This window comes from Pimephales promelas, chromosome 2 (genome assembly GCF_988280905.1).
Source record: "Pimephales promelas chromosome 2, fPimPro1.hap1.1, whole genome shotgun sequence".
Lineage (NCBI taxonomy): Eukaryota > Metazoa > Chordata > Actinopteri > Cypriniformes > Leuciscidae > Pimephales > Pimephales promelas.
The window spans coordinates 3,311,746-3,325,037 of NC_142770.1; the positions used below are offsets into that span (position 1 = coordinate 3,311,746).

The window sequence follows — 13,292 nt, forward strand, 5'->3', positions numbered from 1 at the left end:
ACTGAAGCAAAGAGGTTAATAAGAAACTGCTAGGGAGATTAATAAACAAGAAATACTACAAAGGAATAAAACACATGGCATAGAAAAGGAAATAACAAAAGTCCAAAGTAGGAAAACACAAGACAGGAATCATGACAGTTACAAACAAGTTAGTAGTCTAGTCTTTCAGTGTGGACTTTACATTCCAACGTATGAATAGCTGGTGAAACCCAACCCAGTTCCAAGAACGTCCTAAAATATAGTCTGACCATCTAGAAGTTAGTTCGTTTTTCACATTCTAATTAGGCCGTGCATCCTAACTGACTTGGAAAAGTTATGACCAATCTTGATGAAAAATATGATTTGACTAAATTGTAAGACTAATTTAAGTAGTTTATGCAACCGTCCACCTGAATTTAAACAAACTCTACTGCAGTCTAGCAAAGCTGCTTGAACATTATTAACCATAATATGATGTACTTTACGTTTCAGTTTAGAGTTCTTGCGGCAGTGGTAAACAGCAGTCCCAACAGCAGTTACAACTACAAACAGCAGGGCAAAGATCCCCACTATTTCACCTGAAGACAGACCTGATACTGCAATGACAAAGAGACAGTAATTAGTATGAGTGAATGAGTCTGACTATAACACTTTGAAAAAACAGCAAATGTAAATCTGATTCTGTTTAATTTGAATCATAAATGGGCCTCTAATATAATTTTTAGATATTACGATTTTCTTATTCACAGTGTTCATCTTCGATGTGAACGCAGGGCTGATTTCAATTAACTCATTATAAGCAGTAAATGCAGATGAAACAGTTTTGAAACCTCTTGAAACATGTCAGTGTATTAAAGCATTTACTGCAGATGTCATGGGCTCTGACATGCTCATAGATAACTAACAAGAATGATCACTGTACGTTTCTTCCAATAAAAAGAAAAGCTGTGTTTTATTGTCTGAGAAAGTTATAAATACTAGTATTACATTTTTTTTTACACATACACTAGAACAATTATGATTCTTGAGAATCAAACGTTGCTTTTAATATGACAATAATGAGGTTATATTTTCTGTATAGCGTAGTGTCCTTTACACATATTTCAGTAATTTGTACCACAATTCTTTTGAGAGATGAACGAACAGTGAAAGATAATTAAAGATGTTTAACAATTCAAATGATTTTAAATTTGTTCATTTAACTTTAGGATTGTTTACAGAGCTCGGATTACACTTGACTGTCTCGATCGACTCACCGCTGACAGTAACAGTGAATCTCAGGTATTTGGCATGTCGGTTGATCTTCAGTTCATAGAGTCCAGAGTTTGAGGTTTGGCATTGCGTTATAGTGAGAGATCCAGTCTGGTTATTAAGCTTCAGTCTGTCTCTGAATCTTTCCTCAGCACCATCATATGTATAGAATAGTTGGCCCACCGAGGACTGGTTTTTATACATTTCAGCTAGGACAATGTCTCCAAACATCCACGTTATGAAATCACCTGTCTGTATTTCAGTAAGACCAGCCTGTAATGAGACTGAAAATCCCTTCACCACTGACACGGTCCTCATTTCACCTGTAATAACATACACACATGCACAAGAACAGAGAATGAAATGCATACATACAAACATTGTAGTTAAAAAAAAAAACACTCACTAATAAATAGAAGGAAGAGAAATTTGACCAACTTTTGACAGAATTTTTTTTTTTTTTTTTTTTTACTTTTTTTCAGTATTGTTTTAAAGATAGTTTTTATCTGTTGTCTGTTTTTACTGTTTTTTTACATGTATTGTTTTATAAGGATCTTATTAGGTTATTTATTATGCTTTATTGTATGTTGTTTTATGCTGTTTTTTCTGTATCTGTACAGCACTTCTGGGCAGTAGTGACTATTTGTAAACGTGCTATATAAATAAACTTGACCTTGACCATAAAAGATCAAGTGACTGTGTGTGTCTGATGTAAAAACGTTTTGCTCACACAAAATAGCCACTAAAAGGCCATACTTGAAAATAAAATACAAGCAGTCCCTGCTAAAGCCATGAAACAATAATGTGCTTCCACACACGTACACATCAACACCATGGAATAAAAATGTATTGACTGATCAAAATTTTAATTCCTGTTTTATTATTATGGAATATAGCAGTATTTATTGTGGATGATTTATCTGTCCACATCATTATTTGTTTTAAATTCCCATGCCTCTAATCTTGAATCAAAATAGCTTTCCCTCTTGCCTTTATCTTCTCTGATGATGCGTTTACTGGTATGAGGGCGGGGCAACCTTTCACTCAGATATTATACACCAATCGCAAATGTTGAATATTCTATAGAAAGCAATTTGTAGAACTAGTAAAAGTCATTTGTGTTTTTATGGCCTTATGGCTGATGTGACTTTGACTACAAAGGTCAAATCAGGGACTTTCCAGTAAAAAACAGGTGATGTGCGAGAATAAGATAATTGTTAAGAGGTGTCTTGCCTCTGAGAAGAGTTGATTGTCCTTGGAGAATGTTACATTTTGCCTATGAAAGAGGGTTGACTATCGATTGGCAGAATACAACAATTAGAGAGAAAGGCAAAAGATGTAGAATTTAGTTGTGGGAATATTAATAGAAGTGAATCCAACTAGACGTTATGCCACTTAGTTGTTGCAAAATTACAGAGAAGAAAAGGCTAGGCTATGATAATTTTGTTTTGGACAAAGGAAGATTCAGATGTTCTGCAGACATCTCTTGCCTTTGTTGCTTTGTTCAATTACTTGACTTCTGCAACTCTTGAGCTTTATTTGCAAGATAGATGAGTTGGAAGAAAAATGACCAGCACAAGCCGACTTTAACATTACTGTAAGTTTAAAAAACAAAAATGTTTTAAATGTTGTCCTGTCAGTGCGCCATTTACAAATCAATATTTTTTTTTTTGCACAAATCTTTCCTGAGAGAGTTTCAGGACAATAGGTATTAAACTACTGCAATAGTTCAAGATATGTATCTGTTTTAGCCTTAAACTATAGAGTGCAAACAATAATTTTAATAATATTAAATAATAATGATAATAATAATATTTTCTAATGGTGTAAATTAAATTAATGACCAACACACAAGGCTTGCGTCTAGTTCCAGACTAATATTCATGTTTGAGCTGTTTTAACAGAAAGCAACTTGCACTTTTGCACAAAACCAATGTTTTGTCTCAAGATGAAAATCAGTAATATTTTTTCTAAGGCACATTTATAAAAGATACTTAAATGTCCTGATTGAACTAAGGCCTAATCCTGGCGTAATCTAAACCATGACTGTGATACCGGGCCTGAAAGGCACAAGCTACTCACCAATGACAGTCACATTGAATGTCTTGTGTATGGTGTGTCTGCTGACACTGATCTCAACTTCATAAACTCCAGAGTGTTTGTTTTCAGTGTTCGTAATGGTCAGAGATCCACTCCAATAGTCCAACTTCAGTCTGTCTCTGAATCTCCCATCAGTTTTAGATGTAAAGTAATTTCTAGTCTTTCTATGGATTTCAGCAATAGGAGAGTTTAGATGTCCAAACCTCCACTGAATCACATCATATCTCTGTGGTTCAGGAACACCAGTGTGTAGAGTCACTGAATCTCCCACCAGCACTGACACTGGATTAGCTGACACTGGAGAAGAAAGAGGGACAGTTACTGCAACTCATACTGCCACTGTACAGACCATCAATGGTCCAAAACCACATTTCAACCCTTGAAGATCTCCTGGATAAAGCGACAACACTTGCGACCCTACAGAGGTTAGTGCACATGAAAAGTCTCCCGTGTGTTGTGGTTATAGAGAAACGCTTCTATGGCTAAATAATCACATCTATTTAGCTGCTATTCATGACCATTTCCAGGCATATGAGAACCAGAGCATACTCTAACATTAAAAAATTAAATACTCACCAGTGACAATGAAAACCTTGTTTAAAGTATATTTGGTGCTGGTTGCTTCATAACGTCCAGCATCTTCAGTTCTGATGTTTGTGATGGTGAGATCTCCAGTTTGATTGTCCAGTTTCAGTCTGTCTCTGAAACTCACATCAGGAACGTCATCATATATATTGCTCGTATTGGCTCCTCTGTTGATTTGAGCAATGCGGAAGCCTTCAGCTCTAAACCTCCACTCCAACACATCATCTCTCTGTATTTCTGGAAGATCAGTGTGTAAAGTGACCGAATCTCCCTCCATCACTGACACTGACTCACCAAACACACCTGCAGATACAAAAGGAACAGTTAGACAAAAATAAACTATACAATTATAAACAGACTTATGTGCCCTCCAGAATCTTGTGTTCTGCAAATGAACAATGCCATGTGGTGCCATCAACACTTGACCCATTAATACTAACACTTACTATGCTATTTATCTGAGACTAGTCACAGCATTTACATATTGTTTGTCTTTTGTTGGTTTGATTTGTTTCTATTGTTCTTCTCATTTTGTAAGTCACTTTGGATAAAAGCATCTGCTAAATAATTAAATGTAAATTGTCAGCATACAGATTAAGTCATTTTAGTCTTGCTTAAAAAACTAATTTCATAGTTTGTGTTAATAATAATAGGCTGACAAAATGGGTAAGGTAAACAATAATCTAATTTTGTAAAGGTCTTTGATTCTCATGCGCTTGTGAATTGTATACAACTCCTAAATACAAAACACATGTCAGCAGGACAAAGTAATGTGTATTGTTGTGCGAAACACAACAAACTGTTCCAGCCAATCACTGACAAGAAGGCCCTGGGGGTGGGGTTTGGGGGGGTCAGTGCAGATGAGGAGGAGGGAGGGTCTAAAGTGTTAATGTTAGTTCCCAGTGCTATAACTAATGTTAACAAATACAAGTTTTGATTTTAATAATGTATTAGTAAATGTTGAAATTAACATTACTGAGCTAAATAAATGCTGTATAGCCTAAGTATTGTTCATTCTTAGGTCATGTTAACAATAGTTAATAATGTTAACTAATAAAACCATATTGTAAAGTATAACCTATATACATAGGTTATACACATATATACATACATATGTATCACACTTATATACACATAAAAAAGGAGTTAGGCGTTCCAAACAACCATCCTCATCCATCCATTAATAAAGAAACTGTGAAAAAGAATATAAAATGAATGAAAGAAAGGAAACGATTAGGATTTTAAAAAGTGAAATAAACATAAAGCTTACCGTCCATGGGCACATAGAACACAAAGAACAACAACACGGTCTTCATATTGCTGTGTAGATCAGTAAAATCTGAGTTTATGAAGATGGTCAGTGCAGTTCCGCTGTGTCGCTGTCAGTCGTTCCGATGACAGATAAAATCAATGAAAACTCGACGCTCAACAGAAGACTCTCTGCCGACTGCTGATGGATTTATTTGATTTGCCAAATCTGTTACTGAAAGTATCTTCTCTCCAGTAAAATTAATAAAAAGTAAAAGCAAAAAAAGGTCGTGACTCGATTTGTAGGTACAATTTAGGGGCGGTTCTAGGATGAGTGCAGTGGATATTCTCAAAGAAGTTATACTTGTGTGAAAGTATCATAAAAAGACCATGTGACGTTAGGGAGGGGCACGTCCTCAGGTGACTGCGGTTGCCATGGCAGAGAACACCTGGGGCACGTTCAAGTTCAAAACGGTGCGCAAGTGCAGTAACTGTAACATCAGGTATATTTTGTAGTATTAAACAAATATTTATACCGATTTCAACAGGCTTTGAAAATTTTTCACAAACACAGAGAATGGCCTTATCGGGCTCCATAGTTGCAACTCTGCGTCATCAGAACGGGGTGTTCAACGCATCACTGTTTCTGTTTGAAAAACGTTGTGCAACGTTTTGTCAGGGCTGAACGCAGCCCTGGCTGCAGCCAGCACGTGCAGCTCCGCCACAAATTCAATCGTATTTCACAGGCTTACATGAGTCGGTGTTCAGGACACACTTTAAAATGTATCTTAAAGGTATATGCACCTAAAAATGACAACTCTTTCATCATGTCTCACCCTCATGTCATGTCGTTCCAAATATGACTTTCTCCTATTGTAGATTCCGTCAGTAGAAGGCGCTCATGCAACCATGTGGTCGAGCCTCTGACTGAGAGAGGGAAGGGATGCGCTTTTCTGCGCTTCACTCACAAACTTCCTGTGTGGTGTATAATTGCCCCCTCAGAGACAACGTCCCGAACGAAAATAATATATCTATTGTGTTTCCAAATAAATCCAAAAAACGAAATATAGATCAATAACAGTGGGGAGCAAGAAGGCAGAGAAAGATGACACATTTACTGACACATTAACATTTGAACACCGTATAGTGTCATATATGTAGGCTACATTACATAGCCTATATGAAAATGAACATAAAAATGCTAGATTTACATATTTGTTTCAGAAATGTGTCAAAAGGATGTTTGCCAATCCCGAATAGTGTTTACCCTGCAGAGATGGCATTATGCTCTAGGCTACTGTGTTTGTGAAACCTGCTGTGGTCTTAGTCATTTTGCAGAGATGTGGTTTGACCTGTTTTTTGATGGATGTGGCGTGCATGCACATAGACTTACTGACCATGATATGAAACTATTAAAAACACAATGAAAATAGACAATCCAGAGTAGCTAAGAATTTACAAAAACTCTAGAAGGCATATCATTGTGTGTGTGTTGGTTTAGTAAACAGCTTTCACTATGTCTTGTAAGCAGCGGTATCAGTGGTGTGTTTGGGTGGTCGGTGGTGATTAGATGAAAATCATTGCTAAAATATGTGTATTCAATGAAAAGGGTAGAGAGATGACTAGAAGTCACATGACTGACACCCCCCTCTCTTTCTCTCTCTCTACCACACACACACACACTCACACTCAGTCAGCCTAAAATAGTATTACTCCTGTGTCTACAAAATTTTCCTTCAAACTACAACATTTTCGGATTATCTTGGCTAACATTTTGAGTGAGGCTATTTCAGAAAATGTTTCACTCATTTGTTTTTTGCTGTCTTTGCTTTTGGTGTTTGGCCGGTAAGTTATAAACTTGTTTTTATGATAATAATCCTGGCATATTTATATCACTGTGAGATCTATAGGCCGGATTCAGGTTTGTGATCTTATATTAAACACCTACTGTTGTATGACTATGATGTTCTACTACTTACTCAAACTTTGTTAATATGCAGAATATTGCATATTTGTTAATATTGCAGTCGTTACAAGTTCTTAAACTGATGTTACTGAAAACTGAAAAGCATGAAGGTTTAATCAAGTGTGATCGGGTTTGAATTTTAAATCACTTCTCTTCCTTACATTCCCTCTATTACATAATAATTTTTAGAGATTATATTCCACTGCAGTTTCAGTGTTCAAATTTTTCCAAAAGAGAATTACTAAAGTTTTATGAAACCAACATTACAAATAATGTTTACTTCGATAAGAACTTCATTCTGTGTCTGTTCTCCAGTGTTTGCTGGTCCAGATCCAGTGAAGTCAGTGTCAGTGATGGAGGGAGATTCAATCACTCTAAACACTGATACTGAACTACAGACTGATGATGTGATACAATGGCGGTTTGGATCGGAAAAATCTCCAATAGCTACAATCAACAAAGGGACTGGAATCTTCTCAACATCTGATGGTCCTGATGGGAGATTCAGAGACAGACTGAAGCTGGATCATCAAACTGGATCTCTGACCATCATGAACACCAGAACCACAGACTCCGGAGATTATCAAATCAGGGCAAAGATCATTCACAGATTTAGTGTTGCCGTCTATGGTTAGTATACAGTACATTTTAGTATTTTAGGCACATTATTTGTCATAGTTGTTTTGTAATAAAACTGAAAATGACTAAATGATTTTGTGCATCTTTGATTTATGTTTGCATTCGTTTGAAAACTGTATGTGCATCAGTGGGTTGTTGAAGTCAGCCTAGGTCTTAGGCCTGTTTTTCTGTTTTTCACATAAGTGTCAGGTGTATTTGGCACTCATATTAACAGGTTACAGATGAAAGAAAACCTACAACTGCTGTAGGTTATTACTATTGCTGCTGCTATAGGTTATTACTGCTGCTGCTGTTGGTCATTGCTGTGTCTGCTGCCAGTGTTGTAGTCGAGACCAGCTCATTCGAGTCCGAGTCGATCCGAGACCAAAAAAAGAGTCGAGTCCGAGTCGAGACCGAGACCATAGAGGGTCGAGTCCGAGTCAAGACCGAGACCATAGAGGGTCGAGTCCGAGTCAAGACCGAGACCGAGTCAAGACCGAGACCAAAGACAGTCGAGTCCGAATCGAGACCAAAGAGGGTCGAGTCCGAGTCGTGGCCGAGACCAGAGACGGTCGAGTCCGAGTCGAGACCAGAGACCAAAGACTGTCGAGTCCGAGTCGAGACCGAGACCAAAGACAGTCGAGTCCGAGTCGAGACCGAGACCAAAGAGAGTCGAGTCCGAGTCGAGACCGAGACCAAAGAGGGTCGAGTCCGAGTCGAGACCGAGACCATAGATGATCGAGTCCGAGTCGAGACCGAGACCAAAGACAGTCGAGTCCGAGTCGAGACCGAGACCAAAGACAGCCGAGTCCGAGTCGAGACCGAGACCAAAGACAGTAGAGTCCGAGTCGAGACCGAGTCCATAGAGAGTCGAGTCCGAGTCGAGACCGAGACCAAAGAGGGTCGAGTCCGAGTCGAGGCCGAGACCAGAGACGGTCAAATCCGAGTCGAGACCGAGACCAAAGAGGGTCGAGTCCGAGTCGAGACCAGAGACCAAAGACTGTCGAGTCCGAGTCGAGACCGAGACCAAAGACAGTCGAGTCCGAGTCGAGACCGAGACCAAAGAGAGTCGAGTCCGAGTCGAGACCGAGACCAAAGAGGGTCGAGTCCGAGTCGAGACCGAGACCATAGATGATCGAGTCCGAGTCGAGACCGAGACCAAAGACAGCCGAGTCCGAGTCGAGACCGAGACCAAAGACAGTAGAGTCCGAGTCGAGACTGAGTCCATAGAGAGTCGAGTCCGAGTCGAGACCGAGACCAAAGAGGGTCGAGTCCGAGTCGAGGCCGAGACCAAAGAGGGTCGAGTCCGAGTCGAGACCGAAGAGGGTCGAGTCCAAGTCGAGACCGAGACCATAGAGGGTCGAGTCCGAGTCGAGACCGAGACCATAGAGGGTCGAGTCCGAGTCGAGACCGAAACCAAAGAGGGTCGAGTCCGAGTCGAGACCGAGTCCATAGAGGGTCGAGTCCGAGTCGAGACCGAGACCAAAGAGGGTCCAGTCCGAGTCGAGATCGAGACCAAAGAGGGTCGAGTCCGAGTCGAGATCGAGACCAAAGAGGGTCAAGTCCGAGTCGAGACCGAGACCAAAGAGGGTCCAGTCCGAGTCGAGATCGAGACCAAAGAGGGTCGAGTCCGAGTCGAGATCGAGACCAAAGAGGGTCAAGTCCGAGTCGAGATCGAGACCAAAGAGGGTCCAGTCCGAGTCGAGACCAAAGAGGGTCAAGTCCGAGTCGAGACCAAAGAGGGTCAAGTCCGAGTCGAGACCAAAGAGGGTCAAGTCCGAGTCGAGACCGAGACCATAGAAGATCGAGTCCGAGTCGAGACCGAGACCAAAGACAGTCGAGTCCAAGTCGAGACCGAGACCAGAGAGGTTGGATAACCTAAGGTTGGGTCTCAAACCAGATTTAAAGATATCTTAAAGAATATGTAAAATATTTGGTGGTAACAATAAAATTGGCACCATACTTAAACAGTAAACCAAATATCTCATGGAATCATGTACACTCTAATGGTAAAAAGGCCACATAGTGGTGTAAAGGTAATTTTATTACAATTAAAATTATTACAATCAGTAAGTGCTCTTTAACATAACATTACTGCACACGAATTCTGTGTGGCTCTTATATGCAAACTGAATTAGTGATGATAAGGCAGACATTTTCAGTACATAGTTGAGCTAGAGGCTCCACATCACATCTGACCTGGGTCTTGCTGCATTTGCATGCCGCGAACATTATAGTCTCAAGTCATGCGCAGTTGCGCACAAGAAAGTCAGCAATCATTGGACGTCTCAATCAAACAATTTAAAGAAATATTAACATACAGCAATAATCATGACATATTTGGAATGGGACTCGAGTGGACTCGGGAATAAGTCCGAGTCCTAATATGTTCGAGTACGAGTCAATTCCGAGTCAAAATGCACACGAGTCCATGACAAGACCAAGACCATTAAAATATGGACTCGAGACCGAGTCCGAATCTCGAGTACACAACACTGTCTGCTGCTGTAGGTCATTGCTGCTTTGATTTTTTTTCTTTTAAAACTCTCACTGTTTTTAATATTATTCTCTCGTGTTTTTCAGCTCGTCTACCTGTTCCCTTCATCAGCAATAACTCATCATCATCATCATCATGTTCACTGGTGTGTTCAGTGGTGAATGTGAGTGATGTGACTCTCTCCTGGTACGCAGGAATGAGTGTATTGTCCAGCATCGGTGCGTCTGATCTCAGCATCAGTCTCTCTCTACCTCTGGAGATCGAGTGTTTAAATGATTCCTATAGCTGTGTGGTGGCTTATTCATTCACCAACTGGACTACGCATATTAACAACATTGATTTCTGTCAGCCATGCTCAGGTAGGTTGCATTAGAAGGGATATTTACGATTGACTGAGCTGAGCTTTGTAGATCGTCTTCAGCTAGATTATGTATATTTTTCTTTCCAGTTTTCATTTTTTGTATGTAATTTAGATGATGATCATAATTAGGGTTGGGTATTGTTTGAATTTGAACGATTCTGATTCAGATTGCGATTTCTTGTTTCGATTCCGGTTCTTAACGATTCTCGATTCCGATTCTTTTAAGAGGCAGGGTCAAAAAAGTTTAGCTAGCCTTGCTAACCAACGGTCTTTCTGAAGGAAACACTCCTTCTGTAAAAATACTCCTTTTGTAAAAATACTCCTTTTGTCACAAATTTTGCATTTTGCCGAGATTTCGTTATTTTTAGAAAAGTGAAGCCACACTTTGGATCGCCGACGTAAGGTACTCATGTTCGACTCGAGCGGTTATGCCAACACTTCCGGTAGACGCTTCTTCGTTGGTGTTGTTCAGCGGTTTCTTCTTCCGCTCGGCGGACTGTGAATATCGAAACTAGGAATCGAAATTTTAACTTTTGAACGATTCCGGGAAAAACGAAAAGTTAGTCCCGGTTCCAATTGATACTCGATTCTCGATACCCAACCCTAATCATAATATATACAGTCCAAGTCATTATCTTTACAAAAACATGTTTTCTCACTTCTGATTTGTTTAACTTTACTCTGTGTTAAAATACATTACAAATAAGTAGTTGCCGTTTCAAAATATATGTTCCGTATTATAGTTCGAAGTATCACACAATCTACACCAGACGCAATCCATTTGGATCCATTCTGAGCTTGGATGTGTACATTTTTCTTTAACTTGAGCGACTACGCCGTGCAATATGCAATATGCCAATGTTTATTTCACATGTATAGTGTGAGCAATCAAGTAGAGTGATGTAGTCCAAACCGGACGTTCGCTGTAGGCATGCCAATGGTCACTGTCGTTGGAAATCGCCGGCTCTTCATTGAAATGAATAAGACTGTCGCTTTGTTGCTGTGTCGCTGGCAGTGGGAACACAACTGTAGATGGCATCACTGATTATAATGGGATCTGTTGTCTTTTGTCGAGTTGTGTTGTAGACAGAGTGTCAAAGTATGTTTGAGTGTTTATTTAAATACTAAATTCCATCTCTGTTGTTCTTACCTTCCTTCAGAAGCTGTCCATTGTTGTGGTTCTACTGAAGCTGTGATCCGATTGGCTCTCTCTGCTCTGGTGGGCGTGGCTACCATCGTTGTGCTGGTTTATGACATCAGACCCAGAAAAGATGAAAGGCAGAGAAGATCAAACCCTCACACAGATGAACCATATTCTCATACCAGACAGCAGGGTGATATTAACAAAATAATATGTGAAACATGAAACCAATGCAATATGCAACATTATCACAGCTGGGACTCACATTAACGACACAAATGACCAAGTTGACAGATACACATGAAACATTGGGCTAGAGTTTAAACGACTTTGTTAGCTACGACGTAGAGACTATGGAAACACAGAATAGAACTGAATCTTTATAACAATGAAATTGTTAATAACAATAAATTTACATGACGTTTGATGTCTTTTACCCAATCTGCTGCTTCATGTTAGCTTAGCATTTGTGTTTTTGTGCTGATCGAGCAATTCTACACATTTTTTAGATACCTTGATTGCTATAGTGTATGCATCTCATTATATGCAGACATTACATTTGAATATGGATTTCATTGCAACATAATTAATGCAACAGAAAATCACGTATTACACGAGAGACATAGCTGTATCGTTTTCAAAAACGGGGTGATCGTGTAAACGGGGATCATTTGACAACACCGCTCTTCATCTGACACCAAATGTCACTTTTTGTGAACTGAATGTGATACTTAAAGAAGCGGCTCTGTTGAGTCAAACTGAAACCTGCGGTGGTCTCGTGTCTTTAGTTCTGGAAAGAAATGTGGTTTGATGTGTTGTTGGACAAGCTCGTCCGTGAATGTGTGTCTATTACTGGGCGTTTGATGTTCATGTGCGTCAGTCAGTGCATGTCTTGATGTAGAAGAGTGTATTTGTCTAATGTTCTGCTAATATTCACTTCAAAGTTTGAATTCCTCTTTACACAAAACCGTTTCAACTGTGAAATAGTGAATTCAATGTTGATTTTTGAAAAAAGGTGAAATATTATTTGATTAATAGGCATAAAGCAGCTCACTGGACCTGATATTAACATGCAGTGATCCTGCAGACAGTGTTTGAGTCACTAAGAAAAGCTATTCTTGATTTTCACATCTGCACTGTTTTATTATGAAACACATAAGTCAACATCTGGATTAATTTCATTGAATAATTTAATGTTTAAATATTGATGCTATCATGCAGATGTCTGATGCCTGTTAATTAGTTTCTTTTTCATCCATTTTGGGGAGTTACGAGCAAAGATAACAAACTGTAGGCCTATTCTCGTTTTTTTTTTTTCTTTCTCAAATGTAGCATAAGCAGTGCTGCCGTCTAAAGGAAAAATGCAGTTACTACACATTTAATCTAAATGTAATGACTGTGATTTGTTTTGTGACTGAGTTTTGTTGTGGGTGTGTAGTGTGATAATGAGTTATAATGTCATTTGACTGATCACTCTATATTGAAACTACGGAGGCGTATTGCATTCACTTGAAGAAAAAAAATCTACTCTGTTTTTCTGAATTAA

The 13,292-nt window shown here is 39.2% G+C and overlaps 2 protein-coding genes across 5 annotated transcripts in view; one reads left to right on the plus strand and one right to left on the minus strand.

Moving 5' to 3' along the window:
* Positions 1–13,292, plus strand: part of LOC120486576 (cell adhesion molecule CEACAM5-like) — a 96,033-nt gene that overhangs the window by 55,321 nt on the left and 27,420 nt on the right. The gene's annotated exons all lie outside the window — the stretch shown is intronic.
* LOC120493264 (uncharacterized) overlaps positions 1–13,292 on the minus strand; it is a 56,225-nt gene that overhangs the window by 4,964 nt on the left and 37,969 nt on the right. For 2 of the 4 annotated variants that reach the window (XM_089120743.1, XM_089120738.1), the window contains exons 2-6: positions 11,756–11,848; positions 3,907–4,218; positions 3,313–3,627; positions 1,236–1,553; positions 465–575 (exon numbers count right to left, since the gene is read on the minus strand). In XM_089120743.1, the coding sequence (XP_088976869.1) occupies positions 465–575; positions 1,236–1,553; positions 3,313–3,627; positions 3,907–4,192 (1,030 nt within the window). In that variant the 5' untranslated portion in view covers positions 4,193–4,218; positions 11,756–11,848. Of the gene's footprint in view, positions 1–464; positions 576–1,235; positions 1,554–3,312; positions 3,628–3,906; positions 4,219–5,185; positions 5,739–11,755; positions 11,849–13,292 lie in introns of those variants that run through there. The other 2 variants (XM_039691749.2, XM_089120749.1) reach the window with 1 other exon arrangement.